The sequence below is a fragment of the Aricia agestis genome, chromosome 5 (genome assembly GCF_905147365.1).
Source record: "Aricia agestis chromosome 5, ilAriAges1.1, whole genome shotgun sequence".
NCBI lineage: Eukaryota > Metazoa > Arthropoda > Insecta > Lepidoptera > Lycaenidae > Aricia > Aricia agestis.
Window position 1 is genome coordinate 14228327 of NC_056410.1, and position 17230 is coordinate 14245556.

The window sequence follows — 17230 nt, forward strand, 5'->3', positions numbered from 1 at the left end:
AGATTATATTGTTGTTCAAGTAGTCTCCATGTTGTGTACAGAAACTTAATTTTCCTTGAAGATCTGTACAATGATCAGCATGACTAGTGTCTATACGAGTATACTAATAAACGCTACATAACGTAGTTTTAATTACCAAACACATTTTTTTCACATTTTATGTATCTTTTATCATATAGTAGGTACATCTCAGCGACCACATAAGAGGCTATGTAGTCGCTGGTACATCTGTTTTCAAAAAAATGTTGACAATGAACACTGTAAGATAATAGGAACAGAAAAGTGTAACAATACGTCAATATTTAAAAAAACAAATAACCGTTAAAAAGCAAAATACTTTATTAATCCTAATTCATATCTCTTTTCACACAACTAAATTACAATCTCTTAATAAATTAGTTATTTACAACATTAGTTAGTAGTAAGTTAATTCTTCAATAGCATCACAACTGATGAAATCAACAACATCATGGTGCCTGGTAGTGCAAGAGACGCAGATCCTCTAGCAGCCCGAAGGATCATGCTTGCTCTCTCTGTTCCCCAGTCCATGTTCGCTCTGGCAGAGTTCACTCCACTAAGACCCACAGATGCACTAGGCACTGACGCTTGGTTGGTTCTTAGCCACTGCTCCATCTAGAAAATAATAATAAAATATGTTGATTTAAATCAGCTTTAATTAAAGTACATAACTTACTAAACAAATTAAAAGTGTTAAAATATACAATGTGTCCCGACACCGGTGTCCGATCCTTTAATGTCGTGATCTATAGCATATTTTATCGACAAATTGGCCTTCAAATTTTTTTTTCTCTCTCATGGTTGTAAAATGGCAGCCATTTTAGTTTTTCTCGGGCTTTCACACTAATCTGACCAGAACTGCTCTTGTAAATATCCTATGAAGATAAAAAAGGTCTCATTTGATAGCTAAATTTGTGGACTACGCTTACACAGGCAATATGTTATAAATTTCGTGGAATCAAACATAGAAAAACCCAAGTTTAAGAAAAAAAAAATGTGTATTTTTTATTAATGGCTTTTTGTAAAAAAATCTAGCACATTAAACTAGTTCTTTTTTATTTTTAAAAGATAGAGGAAGTTTTCGTCTTCTTAAATTCTTTTACTACAATGTTTTAAGTCAGGTAGTTTAGAAGTTATAACGATTTTCTTATGATGAGGTGGTCAGATTTGTATGAAGCCAGAGAAAAAATTTTTTTTTTCAAAAGTTGGAGAAAAAATAATTTGAAAGCCAATTTGTCACTAATATAAGCCATACATTATGAGTTTCTTAAACTTGGGTTTTTCTATGTTTAATTCCACGAAATTTATAACATATTGCCTATGTAAGCGTAGTTCACAAATTCAGCTATCAAATGACACCTTTTTTATCTTCATAGGATATTTACATGTGAAGTACTGGTCAGATTAGTGTGAAAGCCCGAGAAAAATTTAAATGGCTGCCATTTTACAACCGTGAGAGAGAGAAAAAATTTGAGAGCCAATTTGTCGATAAAATATGCCATAGATCATGACATTAAAGGATCGGACACCGGTGTCGGGACACATTGTATAAATAGCACAATGCTGCCAACCAAAAAGCCATATGGCTTTCTTTTGTTGATAATAATCATATATTTTTCTTATTTAATTAAACGTTGGTAAATATTTCTACACTACAATGTATCATCATAATATTAATACGCGAACGAAAAACTTTGTAACCCTTTTTACGAAAAATAGGAAAACGCTGGTGCATGAAATTTTGCACAGTTATAGTTTATATGATGAAGGAGTGCATCGAACTAATATTATTTTGAAATTATGTTTTTATCATACATTTTTTTAACAAATAAAACATTACACACACTACAACACACACACATGAGAAATGACAGATTTTTGAGTGACAAGCCTATACATACGAATTATACTCTTTTATTTATGGTTGAAGTCTGTTGACAACAAGTGGATTATAGTTTTTTTATTGAATCTAAGATACTATTAGACAATGCTTACACGGCCAGTTTGAGATCAGCTAAGTCCCAGAGACAAGAGTTGAAAAAAATGGTAAAGTCAATATTTTTTACAAAATATAGGTAGTAGTCCTAATGTCGTTGAAACTAAGGTCGAATTTCGACCATTGGGCGATCTCTAGTTATACTAATTCGTTTTATTACGATGGTGATAAGAAAGTTATACTAATTCGTTTTATTACGATGGTGATAAGAAGTTTTTTACAAAATATAGGTAGTAGTCCTAATGTCGTTGAAACTAAGGTCGAATTTCGACCATTGGGCGATCTCTAGTTATACTAATTCGTTTTATTACGATGGTGATAAGAATTGATAACAGGTATAGTCCCTGTTGAACAAAAAGAGCAATACGTTGCATCAAATCTGACATCTAAACAAAATCATGAAAAAGATGAAACATGTAAATCAATAACTTACATCGCTTAAGCCTTCTCCATCTAGATAAGCTGCAATGTTGATCAAAAGTGATTCGAACCACGACTGAAGGACAACCCTGGAAAGATTACAAAAAATTAAAACTTAAAAATGTTCAAGGCCGTGTATTCCCAGAAACGGACGATTTTCAAGATTTAAAAGTGACAGGAGACATAAAAATATAGTAGTTTAAATTCTGAAAAAAATATATGTGTTAGTTAAGGATCTAACACAGGGAATTTATATTCCATTACACAATATCATGAACTTCACTTGATAGAAAAAAATCCCAAAGTTACCTCTTCTTATAACGAAATTGCCATACTATGTCCAAATTATTTGGATTTTTCCTAGAATATTCAGATAATTTTTGTACTCTAGGGCGATTCGATTTAATTGATGTATATAAAAACGACGATCAAAAAACTATAAAATTGCAGGCGCAAAGTGTGTGACTGAAAGCGTACCAGCCGATCCTTTGCGCCTGCAATTTTATAGTTTTTTGATCGTCGTTTTTTTATACATCAATTAAATCGAGTCTTCTTTGTCTTTAATTCAGTACAAAAATTATCTGAAAATTTCAAATAATTTGGACATAGTATGGCAATTTCGTTGAAAGAAGAGGTAACTTTGGGATTTTTTTCTATCGAGTGAAGTTCATGATATTGTGTAATGGAATATAAATTCCACTGTGTTAGATCCTTAACTAACACATATATTTTTTCAGAATTTATATTACTATATTTTTATGTCTCCTGTCACTTTTAATTCATGAAGCCTCAAGCGGCCACATCCGACCGCGATAACAATCGTGTCTCGTTTTTCCACGATCGATGGATCTTGAAAATCGTCCGTTTCTAGGAATACAGGGCCTTAAGAATGAAGGTGTATGCATAAATGCATATGTGCTTAAAAAATAAAACATTTAATACAATCCTGTCACATGAGAAAAAGTTTTAAACAATTTATCTGCACTCGTAGAATTACTAAAAATAGAATTTTACTTACTTTTCACGAATCATTAAGTGGTTTTCTTTCAAGAATTCCAAAGCAACCTTTGCATTTGCTCTGTCTCCCATGAACAGATACGTAAAAGCGTTTATACTGTCTTGAGACTTGATATCATCGCTCAGTATCATTTGCAGATATCTGCAAAAAATATTGTTTGTTAAACCGCAAAAAACTAAACTACAAAATTAGTAAAATCTATTAATATAGAATGGCGCCAGCTATTATTTACCATTACCCTTGGTTTTATGGAATTAAATATTCAGTACCTGGATGACCGAGCTTTGCTCGATATAGGAAACACTCATTGACTTCACGTTACTTAACAACGCCATCTGCTGGAATAGATTTAGCTGTTGTTGTGTCGTTAAAGCAATTAGTTGCTCACAAAATAGTATTATTATTCGCCAATAGATGTCAGGAAGAGTCACATTTTTCAGTTTATCGATTATCGATAAAACGCGAATAAAAGGACATTTTCTAAAAATGATTCCTAGCTAGATCTATTTATCGCCCCCGAAACCACCTACATACTAAATTTCATGAAAATCGTTGGAGCCGATTCCGAGATTATATATAGACTTACGCCTGAACAGCTTGGCTATGTGTAGTGCATCCCAGTGATCTCAAAAGCTCAGTTTTGGCGGCGGCGTTGTTTGCAGACGCCCATTGTTGGTGTACCTGGTACCACTCCTCGTAGCCAGAGTTCAGGAGACCTTGACACATCACATGCCTCCTTATATCTGGGTGGACCCTAAAAGTAATATTAGGACGAGTTCATTTATGTAAATTAAATAACACATCTTCAATATCTAAGAAAAATAACTTTTAGATTTAATTTTTGTCATTTGTTATTCATAAAACAGCACTATAATTTTTATAGTTTTGATTGTTCTCTACAAATTGAGCACTTTTATTTATTATTATATGGGGTTTTATTATTGTAATATAAATTATTTAAATAGCTTAAAAAGCTTGCGTGATTTGAAACCGTTACGACTAAGACATAGGAGGTTAATCTAATGTGTAACAAAGTAATGAGGCTAAAGGAAATTGGCCGAGCCTACCAAAATATATAAAAGATTAATTGCATTAGTCTATAAAAGTATTAAAAATTGTCTAATATGTGTAACAAATTTTGGTGCTCATGGTACATAATATAAACATAAATGGTCCTTATAAATTTTAATTGTTGGTAATTGGTGATGTACTAAATGATTCATTATTATTATGATCATCATAAATTTTTCACTTTCATCAAAAAATACATACTTAACATTATTTTGAATGGCGTTATTGAATTTTTCGATTGCGTTGTCGATGCAGCCTTGGTGACCGATGGTGCAGGCAAAGTTTAGGATGTAAAATCTGTTCAGCGTTGTCGTGAACACCTCGCCAGTGCGGACATCGTAACCCAGTTCATCGATAACCTTCTCTAAGAATTCCATGATAATAGCCTAAAAAACGAAAATTAATTTCACTTTACGATACGATCTTGACCCTACGTGATCTTGAAAAGTTTGTTTTACTAAGCAAATCGTTTTAATTGTTATGAAATTAAGTAATATTGTAATGACATGATTAAGAGAAGGGTCTTAGGAAATAAATAAAAAAATGTGAAAAGCTTACATCGAATTGCGCCAAGGTATCAGGTAGATGTATGAAACGGTTTCTCAACCAGCTAAAACCAGTAATAGCTGGATACCATGAGTAGTAGCTGGTATCGTCCTTCAGGAAATCTAACACTTTGAATCCAAGATCGTAAGTCATTCGCTCCGACCTCATCAAAGCAAACACGTCGTCTACGATCTAAAAATTTTAAAATTTTATTCATACAATACTTGGTATTCGATTAAGTAGGTGTTTATAATATAAAACCACAAAATGAGTTGTTCCAATTTTTTTTAAATCTAAAATCATAAGGTTTTGTGACTGTCCCGTGCTTTGGAAGTTCTAGAATTAAAGTATAAAATATTATTAATAGCTAATTATATTACGTACCTGAGCTCTGTTAATGTGGTGAATACTAGAAACGTCATTTTTCAGGGCATTAGCAATCAATTGCCAGTTGTTTACATCGTAGTTTACTCTGTATATTCCTAAGATAATAAAATATTTCTTTTATTTACTTGTACACACAACTGAAACTTTTCATTGTTTGATAAATATTATAATTCAATAAATATTTTTATTAAATGTACTGTAGTAACTTAATCTGTAGCTTATATAACAAAAATAACTTAAATAATAATTGTAACATTATAGAAAGTAACGAACCTTTCTGTTGTAAATTAAATATCACCCACTCGTTTGACAGTTCCTGGTTTATCATCATGTCACGAGAATCAAAAACGTATTCTGGCGTAAGATTTTCCCAGTTGGGATTACTTCCAGTCGTAAATGTCACGGGAACCGGCCATACTTGTTCAGTTTGAGATGCTGAGGCACTGATAAAGAAACGTTCCTGTAAAATATATTTTTTATACATTATAAAATATGTTCAAGAGACAAAGTGAAGGAGAAAGACTAGTTTATCATTTACTATAAAATATTCTGTAAAAGAGGTTAGCCCAAATGAATGTATTCTCGATCCAGTAGATCCATGCATGAGAATGAAAAAAGTTTGAAATACATTACTTGCCTGGGATAAATGTATCTTATTGTCGTTGATGTCTACATTAACGTTGATCACTGGGTAACCAGGCTCTTCAACCCAGTATTTCATGAGCTCATAAATATCCACATCATTACTCAATACTCCGTCCTCTTCAGTAGCTATTTTGAAACTGTTATAAAGGTCTGAAGGGAAAGCATGCTGGTATGATCTGAAAATATTAGCACCATGCAATGTGATCACCAGGAACAAAAAACTAATAAATTATAATATAATTTTCACAGAAGAGTCCAATTCAAGCCAAGCAATGATTGTTTAGGTTACAAAGAAAAATGATATCTTACTTGTCAACCAGGAAGTGATTCAAAGCCTTCTTAAAGGTCGATTCTCCGACGAAATGTTTCAACATTAGTAGTAAAGAAGCACCTTTGGAGTAACTAATACCACTAAAATGACCTGTCACTTCAGTTGGTGAGTTAACAGTGTGTTCAAGTGCTCTCGTTGCAGCTGAGGAATCAGTAGATAGGGCGCTCTGGAGGTAGCGAACAATGAACTGGTCTTCTAATTCCATATTTTTATCAACCTAAAATGGTGAAATGAATTTGATTAAAAAAAAAACTAACAAAAAAGAAATAATTACCAAATTGCAAATTTAATAACTAGTATTAAGCTTACACCATCTATGGCGAAGTATTCAAAATAGCTAGCAAAACCTTCATTGATCCAAACGTTGTCCCACCATCTGCATGTAATCAAATTACCAAACCACTTGTGCGCCAGTTCGTGGGAAATAATTGTACCGATATACATTTTGTCTTGAGAGTTAGTTTCACCCTCTTCATACAACAGTCGCAGTTCTCTGAAATTCAAAACATGAATTTTGATGAAATTCGTAGCCCTCTCTCAAACGTAACAACAACAGTTTACACTGAAACATTAAGTTAAATATTATTATTATTTTACGGCTTTTACGCGCCTATTCACGCCTCTTTATGTTTCGGTGTTAGTAACTCAATTATTACCTGTATGACACTAATCCCCAGTTCTCAGTTGCTCCTGATGCCCAATCAGGGACTGCAATTTGGTCGTTTTTCATGTCTTCACCCATCGTGTAGTAATCAATGCCCAAATATTCTTCCAACCATTTGGTGATTGGTGGTCCAATCTCGAGAGCATATTGGCCTTGGTCAGCAGCATTCGGTCTTGCAATCACACGGTAACTGTTGGTGCTGTTACCGTTATCGGCTATAACCTTGAATTCTTCACTAATATGGAAAGTGACCAAGTATGCTGACATCCTTGGTGTGGTGTAGAAAATTTCTTTTACACGGTCGCCATTGCTAAAATGATAATAAAACTTTTACAATAACATAATAAATGTTATACCTAATATAGGTAATAAACATGTGATAATATAGTTAAGATACATCACGCAGTATTAAGTACATAAGAAATACTACCTGATAGTTTCCTTTATTTTCATATTTGAAAAAGTTTCAGTAAAATGAGCGGGCCTGTTAATGATAATGTCGAAGGTCGACTTAAACCCTGGTTCATCGAAGGATGGGAAGGCTTGCCTGGAGTTCGTAGGCTGTAGATGTATGGCCGCGTACCAGCTATAAAACATAAGGAATTAATTAAATAAATATTTATAAATTAACCAAACTAAAGGAACTGGATTATTTAATAATGGCTGGATGGATTATGTTAAATTCTCATTTTTTTCTATTATTATTTTACTCAGTAACTTAAGAGATTTTACTCACTGTAGTTTGCCATCGTCATCCTTGTAACTTCCTCTGAAGACACCTCTTGATAATGGCGTTTCATTGATATTACCAATGTATGTGATAGTTAGCTTGTATACTTCTAATAAAGTAAGAGTCGTACCCTCCCTCAGATTAACTTTCAGGAAGTGATATTCGCGAATTCTTTCAAAAGGATTAAATGGATCCAAATTCAGAGGAACTCCTGCCTGATTAGTTAATGTGACTGAAAGTATTTCACGTACGTTCTCCTGAATAATGAGTGATGAAATATTTTCTTTAACTGCCTGAAATAATATTTATAAAACAAGGGTTAAATTTTATGTTTTTGCAAGACATAATATTATGCTATTCAAAGCCATTTACATAATAAATAACAACAATAATATTTAAAACTTTACTCACTCTGACAGTCAACGTTACGACACCATCGAATGTAAAAGCTTCTTTATCAGCTGTCGCTTCAAAATATGGTGTAATCTCTACGTCATAGTGAATAGGGTCCAAGTCTTCAGGAAGTCTGTACACTTCATCACCCGCATTGTTAAAAGTCACAGCTAGTTCCTCAACATCGAGAGGAAACTCAGATTTCACCACCGCTATTAGCGCTGGTAGCAAAACCAGTGTAAGTAATGAAGCCATGCTGTTAAAATATAAAATAAAGGTTTTATGAAAATTGTTCGTTTATAATATCGTATGCAATATAAACATTGATGGGGTTCATCCTTTGGTAACAATAATACAATTAAAATTTTCTCATAGGTTTATGACTTATTTATATTCTAATTTATTAAGCCATAGAAGTTCCATTTCGGTTAGCAAAAGCCATAATATTTTTTGATGTCACGAAATAATGAATATTCAAATTTTCCTAAAAATTATTGAAACATACCTGCAGGCAATATTTTGCAGCTGAAATGACGAACTGTTGTATTGTTATCACAACATTTTAGTACTATCAATATTAATAAACTAATAAACGCGATAAATTTGATATATTTTAATCCTTGATTATACTTATCAGCTGATGAATATCGTTTAACGATAGTGAATTTCTAAATAAGCTGAATTTTCTTTAATACCTTTCATGAAAATTTTACGTTTTTGAAATTTCGTATGACGTATATAGGTACTTGTGCATATTAACTAGCAAAGCTAATCAGTGACTGTGATAATATTCAATAACAAAACTTTGACGATAGTGCGACAGCATAGGCTAATATAAAAAACCGGCCAAGTGCGTGTCGGATCACACGAAATATAGGGTTCCGTAGTACCGCTCGTTTTTGAAATTTTTTGTATAGTCAATTAATGTACATTTATAATGTGTTTTACACTACTAACAACATCATAATATCAGTTATTTTCAAAGGAATTTAAACGAAAAGTTCCTTTATACTTCGCCGAATACATTTTTTTAGTTGATGAACTTTTACTCAATAACTTATGAAGTGTTCTTAACCGTGATAGTTTTCTTTTTAAATTCAGCATATTTCCTACTATCGTGAATTTTTTCACATTTCCAGAAACAACCGTTTAGTTGGTAGAAGGGGGGGAAACTGGACCCTAACGATTTATTCCTTTAATACTTGATATTTCACAAATGGATCCCTTCATCGGAGAATGATCTATGAATACTATATTTTTAAAAACCTATCCAACAACACCCCACACGATGGGGTGGGCGCAAAAAAAATTCATCCCCACTTGATGTGTAGGGTAGGTACGAGAATTATTTTTTTATGTCGGCATCATTAATATTATGTGTATTCATGCCAAATTACAGCTTCGTAGGCCCTATAGTATCTGAGCAAAACCGCGGACAGATAAACGGACAGACAGACAGACGGACAGACGGACGGACAGACCGAAACTATAAGGGTTCCTTGTTGACTACGGAACCCTAAAAAGGCGTGCCAAGTAATATGAAGAACTATAAAGTATTTTGAAATTAAGTAACAACAGTAACGTTTAGTATTTTTAATAAATGATCATAAATTATAAAAATTATACATAACTAGATGTCCCGCGCGGCTTCACCTGCGTCAATTAGGAATTTTATAGAAACCGTACATTTTCCCATAAAAAAATATTTCTCCCGTTTTTCCCACATTTTTCTGAGTTTCTTCGGTCGTATTAGTCTTAGCGTGATAATATAATATAGCCTTCGTCTTACTCGATAAATGATCTATCTAACACTGAGATAAGTTTTTAAATCGGACCTGTAGTTCCTGAGATTGATGCGTTCAAACAAACATATTCTTCAGGTTTATGATATTAGGTAGGTATAGATTTTTTTTAATTATCGCTTGACAAACTCGAGTCTCGATCTAAAAGACTATGAAATGGTATAATATGGTAGTGATGATGATGATGATGAATTTAATTTGCATAGTAGCATATGCTTTCTGTTCTTAAAACAACGCCGACACTCCCAAACTTGTATCTATAAAGAATCAGGAGTTCTCTCAGCACCTTCCGAACCACGGTATACCAGGTATATCTCGGTGCAAAATCTTACTTGTTGGTAGCATATGCTTAGAATACTTTTCACGAAACCGAAGTCACCACATGTTTCCCTATAAGTTTTGAGGAATTCCCTCGATTACTTATGGATCCTTCATCAAATCACCACTTTTGTGAATATAATACCAAATTGGGATGATACCCTATATACCAAAAGAAAAATTTTGAAAATCGGTTAACAAACGGCGGAGTAATCGTTGAATATAAGAAAATGAACATAACACCTCCCCCATTTTGAAAGTCGGTTAAAATTGTAGCCTATGTGTTATTCTGATGTATAAGCTATATTATTGTAAAGTTTCATTAAAATCCGTTCAGTGGTTTTTGCGTGAAAGAGTAACAAACATCCATACATCCACACATCCATACATCCATACATCCAAACAAACTTTCGCCTTTATAATATTAGTAGGATAATTATATTATGATGTTAATATTTGAAGGCTGCTCAGTGCACAGACATACGGCTAGATGCAGGGTTGCTAGAACTGTAATTGACGCAGGTATTAAGCCCGTCATAGACTTAGCTATAATATTATAATATTATATTAATATTTTTTTTGAACGCCTCCGTGGTCTAGTGGTATAGAGCGCGGCTCTTGACTCGGAGGTCGTGGGTTCGATTCCCGCGTTGGAAACATGTTATTTCCAAGTTTGGTTAGGACAATACAGGCTGATCACCTGATTGTCTGACAAGTAAGATGATCCATGCGTCGGATGGGCATGTAAAAAGTCGGTCCTGCGCCTGATCTCTCGCCAGTCGTGTCGGTCTTCCGTCCCACTGGGTTATGAGAGTAAAGGAATAGAGAGTGCTCTTGTGTACTGCGCACACACTTGGGCACTATAAAATTACTCCTGCGTAGCTGGTCTGGTTTCAATGAAATCGGCCACCGTCACCGAAACCGGTGTGGGAGCTATTATTATTATTATTATTATTATTATATTAATATTTTTATAGCTAGGCATATTACTATACATTTTCTATACAAATTTTCGCGTGACCGCACACTCAGCTATAATGTATATTTCTGGTAGCTACTATAATATATATTATAATAAGGTATATTAATATATATTATAGCTAAGTCTATGACGGGCTTTAAAAAAATCAAAATATGCTTCAATACTTTTTTATTTATCAAGACGTTTCCACCTTACATCATGTCCAACTAATAACAGTTTTCTGATAAACATTTTACATCGCTTTCATAGCAAAAATGATAGCTGCTATCAACAAAGTGGCAGATGCTACAACGCTGGTCGCACTGTCCCTCGCAGCAGACAGGATATTGTCAGCGTTTGCTCTTCCCCAAGCGATGTTGGCGCGAGCTGAGCTTATCGCAGAAATTGCTGTATTGAACTGCGCTGTGTTAGTCTGAGTACTACGAAGCCATTCTTCATACTGGAAAAACATGTAGCATTTTAGCATAACATAAAAATTGATTCATAGGCGAACCTAATTTATAGATATCAAACCTACGTTATTTAATCAGGCTACGTCAAGCCAATGTTGGTCGTCGTTGGTCTGGGCTTGATATAACCCGCCCAAACCCAAAAATTACCTTTTTGGGTTTGGGCGGGTTATATCAGATTTCTCTATATATAGAATATCTGAAAACAATTTATGCCTCAGAGGAATTGTAAAGAATTTATTGCGGGGGGAGGCGAGTTATACACCTAAGGGCACAGTCTTTAATACCTCGTAGCTCGTGCATGTTTATGGGAAGTACTAAAACCATATTAGGAAGTACTGATAACTACAAATAATATATTTGGTTATGACCAAACAAACCGGACACCAACACGCACCAACTCAAGCATGTCGCTCAGTCGGATGAGCCTTTAGGGCCGCCACGCATAATCCCATAACTTAATTAGGTACTTTTTGCAATTAAGTTAAACATAGTAATTAGGTTGATAAAATTTACCTCTACCAGCCCCGCTTCATCAAGATAAGCAGCTAGATTAGACAATACAGCGTGCACTGGAGTCGGTGGCGCGTCTTCCACGTATCTACAATTCAAAGTAGAATTTTCAATTATCTAATTTCTTCAAAACATTTCCCTTTTATACTCTTTAATACGTTGTAATATTTGAAAATTTGTGGCTCTACGAGATATTAAAACATTATAACGTATTATACAAAGATGAGAATTTAAAATTTGAAGAAATCTGATTTAAAATTACTTAGGAATTATAAATTATTTTTAATTCTCAGGTTTGTTAGAATAGAATACGTTTATTTTTTACAACACACAACATAATATACAGAATAGAAAATAAAAAGTAAAAAGGACTTAACCTATGTACAATTATAATAATTATAGGTATATGTTATGTGATGTCAAAAATTGGCCCCAGCTCAGCTATACGCAGCAAGCAGGCCTGCTGCACTGGTATTCTGCAGGGGCCAAAGAGTGACTTCACAACATAACATGTTAATATCCTTAAGAATCACCAATTTAAAAATATACAGTGTGTTAAAAAAATAAGTGATAATACTTTAGGGTGTGTACGTGTTCCTTGTAGAGAGTTCACTGTCAAAGTAGCAGCTCTGAAATACGAAAAAAAAATTTCACTTTTGTATGGGCAACGGCCCGAGCGTCACGAGTTTCCCCATACAAAAGTGAAAAAAAATTTTGGTCTTTCAGCGCTGCTACTTTCACAGTCAACTCTCTACAAGGAACACGTACACACCCTAAAGTATTATCACTTGTTTTGTTACACCCTGTATATAATAATTACAAATATAAATTCTGAAACTTACGCTTCTCTGATAGCTGCAATGTTATTCTTTACAAACTGTAAGCATGTGTACGCATTTTCGGGGTTGCCAAGTAAAGCATAGTTGAATGAATTGACCTTATCATGAGATCTCACGCTCTTGTCTAAAGTGAGCTCCAAGTATCTGAAAACAATTGAATAATATATTTTAATTTACATACGAGAATACTTTTACGTGGGAGAGCCATGCTTCGGCACGAATGGGCCGGCTCGACCGGAGAAACAACACTTTCTCACAGAAAACCGGCGTGAAACAGCGCTTGCGCTGTGTTTCGCCGAGTGAGTGACTTTACCGGAGGCCCAATCCCCTACCCTATTCCCTGCCCTACCCTCCCCTATTCCCTTCCCTTTCCTTCCCTACCCTATTCCCTCTTAAAAGGCCGGCAACGCACCTGCAGCTCTTCTGATGCTGCGAGTGTCCATGGGCGACGGAAGTTGCTTTCCATCAAGTGACCCGTTTGCTCGTTTTATTAGACTTTTTTCAAGTACTAATCAATGGCAAATACTCTTAAATTTTAAAAGTTTTTCAGAAGAAAGGGATATAATAAACACTATTGATATTTTGATCATAAATACTTCATCGTTTAACAGGATTATCATTGAATGTTTTGACCATTATTATTTCAATTTCTATACCTCGTCAACAATTCTGGATCTCTTGTAGCAGCTAAGCCTCTAAGCATTTCTAATTGGTCGTTAGCAAAGTTAGATGTTTGGAAGCGGTTCAGTAGGAAATTGAAGTCTGCTTCTCCTCCTTCTCTTATACCAGCCACGTAGACATTACGACGAATGCGAGCATCAACCCTATGAACAAAGCAAAAAGGTTTCAATTTGTAAATAAAAAACTTTTCAAAATGATGTGATGGATTTAAAATTTCTTTATTGTTATAATACTCGTATTTAAATATATTAAGGAGATTAGGTTCTTCAAAAATGTTGAGTTCACAAATTATTATATTGTTGGGATCATAAAATATTACTAAACAGACTTTTAGCAGTCGCAACTTATTATTATTATTTACCTTGCCAATGTTAACAACAATTACATAAGTCTTTTACATAAACAAATGAATTAGTAGTTGTGTATAAAATTATTGTTAACTTACCAAACGTTATTATCTCTAAGAGCTATGAATTTATTTCTAGAATCTTGAACGCATCTCTCGTAATTCATAGTGCACGCGAAATGAAGGAGTTCTTGCCGTAAAATACTGATCGTTGGTGTTTCGTCTTGAGCGGGGTCTAACCCGACGGTTTCGATAACGTGTTCCATGTAACTCAGAACGAAAGCCTAGAATGTCCAAAATATTAAAATTCTATTTTCCAGTTCTACCCCTTCTTCTGATTACATCTTGTACTCCAAGATAGGTTCATTTTAGTCCTCGGGCTCCCCGAGATTTCAAAGGTTTTCTTTATTAGGATAACACTATCGATTCTGGCGAATAGGAATTAGAACTTGAAGTAGTGGGTTAAGAGTGTCGAGTCCAGTGTCGGTTAAAAATATTAAAAAACACGTCAATAATAATAAATTATTGAATATCAATAATATTTTAATCTTATAAAAGATTTTAAAGTTCTCGTAAGTTTAAAATATCTCTTACGAAGAAAACACATTTGCGTCTTAGTGCGTTGATGTCTTTTACTCTAAGAAATCTACTTAATCAATTTTAATATAATATGTTTTTATAATTTAATCCTGATTACGCAAACGAGAATCGCCATATTATAGCTAAATGTGAACTGTTTCTATTACTACATAATATAAAGGAGTCATTAGTTCATTGAATTCAAATCAGTAACTGGGGCGCAACAAAACTGCTGCAAAAAGATCATTGGTCATTAAGGTAACGTTACAGAATCGAGCATTACATTAGTGAGGGAGGAGAGCCGAGCATTACAATACGCAACTTCATTAGAAGTTGCGCATTGTAATGCTCGGCTCTCGTATCATTAGATACAGTGTCGAATGTTACATTACATGCAAATGCTCGTCAGTTGAATCTTTAATGTTACATTGCACGTGAATGCTCGTCGGTCAGGGAGGTATTTTTGTAACGTAATGCTCAAAAACGAATATACAATGTTACATTACACGTGAAAGCTCCCGGTGAGGGAGCACCTTTACATAAAACTTACATCAAAAGTTGCTTGTCTGTCAGGGAGATGCATAAGTCGATTACGCAACCAGCTGTACCCTGTGATAGCAGTAGTCCAAACGTGATAGTTGGTTTCATAACGAAGGAAGCGCAGAATTTGGAAACCGAAATTATACGTCATCCGCTCCGACCTCATCAAAGCGAAAACATCGTCGACAATCTGAAAGAACAAACAATATTAATGGCTGACTTAAAAGAGAAAAAAACAACGAGTAAACATCTCATTGTTTTTTCTCTTTCTTATCTGACTTGGCTTAAACTTCGTCAAAATATGTGCAACCTTATATTATCGGCATTTATCATCGTAAGACAATTTTCATATTGGTTTATTTTCATTCTATTGAGGCATTTAGACGCTTTCTCTTAACTTACTTGAGCTCTGTTTAAATAGTGAATAGCATCAAGATCCTCCAGCAAGGCTTCAGTTATTAAATTCCAAGTTCTTTCGTCATAATTTACTCTGTAATGACCTGAAATTAACATTATTTAAAATTATACAACTACTTCAAATGGACAAAAGTTAGTTATTAATGTAAAATATTAACACACCATGCTGTTGGTGATTGAAAATAACCCATTCTTCGCCAGGAGATTTAATGAGTACGGCATTTTTAGAAGCCATCATGTACGTTGGTTTTAAATTGTCGAACGTCGGTTGACTTTTCGTTGAATATGTTATGGGGATGTGATAAATTTGGTTTGTAGGTGTAGCGGAAGCACTAATGAAGAATCTCTCCTAAAACAAGAAAATTGTTAATTGCCATTTAAATTTTAAATATTTAGTAAATACAATAGTCAGTAAAGACAAAAAGAAATTTACTTGTGTAAGCGATATTTCACCATTTTCATGGTTAACCTCAACATGGAGGATGGGATACCCGGGTTCATTGACCCAAATACGATAATATTCAGCAAAATCAAAGTTTTCGTATTCGCTCAAACTCTGGTCCTCCTCAGCGGCCTTGGCAAATGCGTTGTATAGGTCATACTGATCAGTAGCTTTAAAGGCACTGAAATCAGAGCAAATAATTTACATTTGAGTTATCGTTCATTATTTATGTAGTAAAATAATATAAATAACATTAATGATTATTAATGCATATTAATTCAGTGCATCGTAAAGAAAACAATGGTAGATTAAAAGTGTTTACTTGTCAGTCAAAAAGTATTGACAGGCTTTTCTGAAAGTTTCTGGCGTTAACATGTCAGCAACCATACGAAGGAAAGCAGCAGCTTTAGAGTAACTTATAGTTCCAAAGTGGCCGGTGACTTGAGCTGGAGTATTGACATCATGATTGAGAGGAACAGTCGAAACACCCGAGTCAAACGACAACGAGTTTTGGAGATATCGCGAATTGAAATGTTCGTGAAGCTCATATTCTGGAAACATCTGAAATCAAAGGTACGTTTTTAATATACGCATAATATAGTCAGTTGCGCCAAAATTCGCTTATTGCGCGGGATAACAAACTATCCTATGTCCTTTCTCGGGACTTAAAATATCTCCATGCCAAATTTCAATAAAATCGGTTCAGGTAACAGACAGATAGACATACGGACAGACAGACACACTTTTGCATTTATAATATTAGTATGGATATATGAAACAAACTTTATTCAGCACGTCATGCAATGCGTTGATCCATTGTAAAATTATAATTACGCGTTAATTCTCGATTGCAGCCAACAGATGGCAATACTAACTTCATTGGCAGCGATATATCCGAAGTAACTGGCGAAACCTTCATTGATCCAAGTGTTGCTCCACCAGTAGCATGTGATCAAGTTGCCGAACCACTTGTGAGCGAGCTCATGCGAGACCAGAGTAGCGGCGTAGTGCTCAATAGACATGAGCGTTTCACGAGGGTCTATGATCATATACAACTCCCTAAAATTAAAAATTAAAAAATATGACGCTCCCTGATATTAAAA

General features: G+C 34.3%; 2 protein-coding genes across 2 annotated transcripts in view; both read right to left on the bottom strand.

Moving 5' to 3' along the window:
- Positions 1-357: 357 nt before the first annotated feature.
- LOC121726774 (membrane alanyl aminopeptidase-like) lies at positions 358-8785 on the bottom strand. Its single transcript, XM_042114279.1, has 16 exons — positions 8725-8785; positions 8238-8475; positions 7833-8119; positions 7527-7682; positions 7089-7406; positions 6742-6925; positions 6411-6649; positions 6094-6277; positions 5730-5916; positions 5454-5551; positions 5082-5261; positions 4725-4909; positions 4039-4206; positions 3453-3593; positions 2448-2523; positions 358-633 (listed from the first exon to the last, which is right to left on the bottom strand). Exons 2-16 carry the CDS (start codon positions 8472-8474, stop codon positions 427-429), a joined length of 2847 nt encoding a protein of 948 aa, XP_041970213.1. The 5' UTR covers position 8475; positions 8725-8785; the 3' UTR covers positions 358-426.
- Positions 8786-11526: 2741 nt separating this feature from the next.
- LOC121727124 overlaps positions 11527-17230 on the bottom strand; it is a 40583-nt gene continuing 34879 nt past the window's right edge. Inside the window, exons 48-58 of the mRNA XM_042114802.1 lie at positions 17003-17186; positions 16450-16688; positions 16119-16308; positions 15848-16034; positions 15671-15768; positions 15279-15458; positions 14249-14433; positions 13779-13946; positions 13126-13266; positions 12287-12371; positions 11527-11760 (exon numbers count right to left, since the gene is read on the bottom strand). Coding sequence (XP_041970736.1) covers positions 11554-11760; positions 12287-12371; positions 13126-13266; positions 13779-13946; positions 14249-14433; positions 15279-15458; positions 15671-15768; positions 15848-16034; positions 16119-16308; positions 16450-16688; positions 17003-17186 — 1864 coding nt within the window. The 3' untranslated portion in view covers positions 11527-11553. The remainder of the gene's footprint in view (positions 11761-12286; positions 12372-13125; positions 13267-13778; positions 13947-14248; positions 14434-15278; positions 15459-15670; positions 15769-15847; positions 16035-16118; positions 16309-16449; positions 16689-17002; positions 17187-17230) is intronic.

What these genes read in the sequence shown, in the direction of transcription:
- LOC121726774 (XM_042114279.1), bottom strand. Translation starts at nt 8,474, where the DNA reads ATGGCTTCATTACTTACACTGGTTTTGCTACCAGCGCTAATAGCGGTG. An exon ending in ATAAGATACATTTATCCCAG is followed by an intron (nt 5,917 to 6,093) that starts GCAAGTAATGTA and finishes TATATTTTACAG; the next exon opens with GAACGTTTCTTTATCAGTGC. An exon ending in ACCACATTAACAGAGCTCAG is followed by an intron (nt 5,262 to 5,453) that starts GTACGTAATATA and finishes TAAAATTTTTAG; the next exon opens with ATCGTAGACGACGTGTTTGC.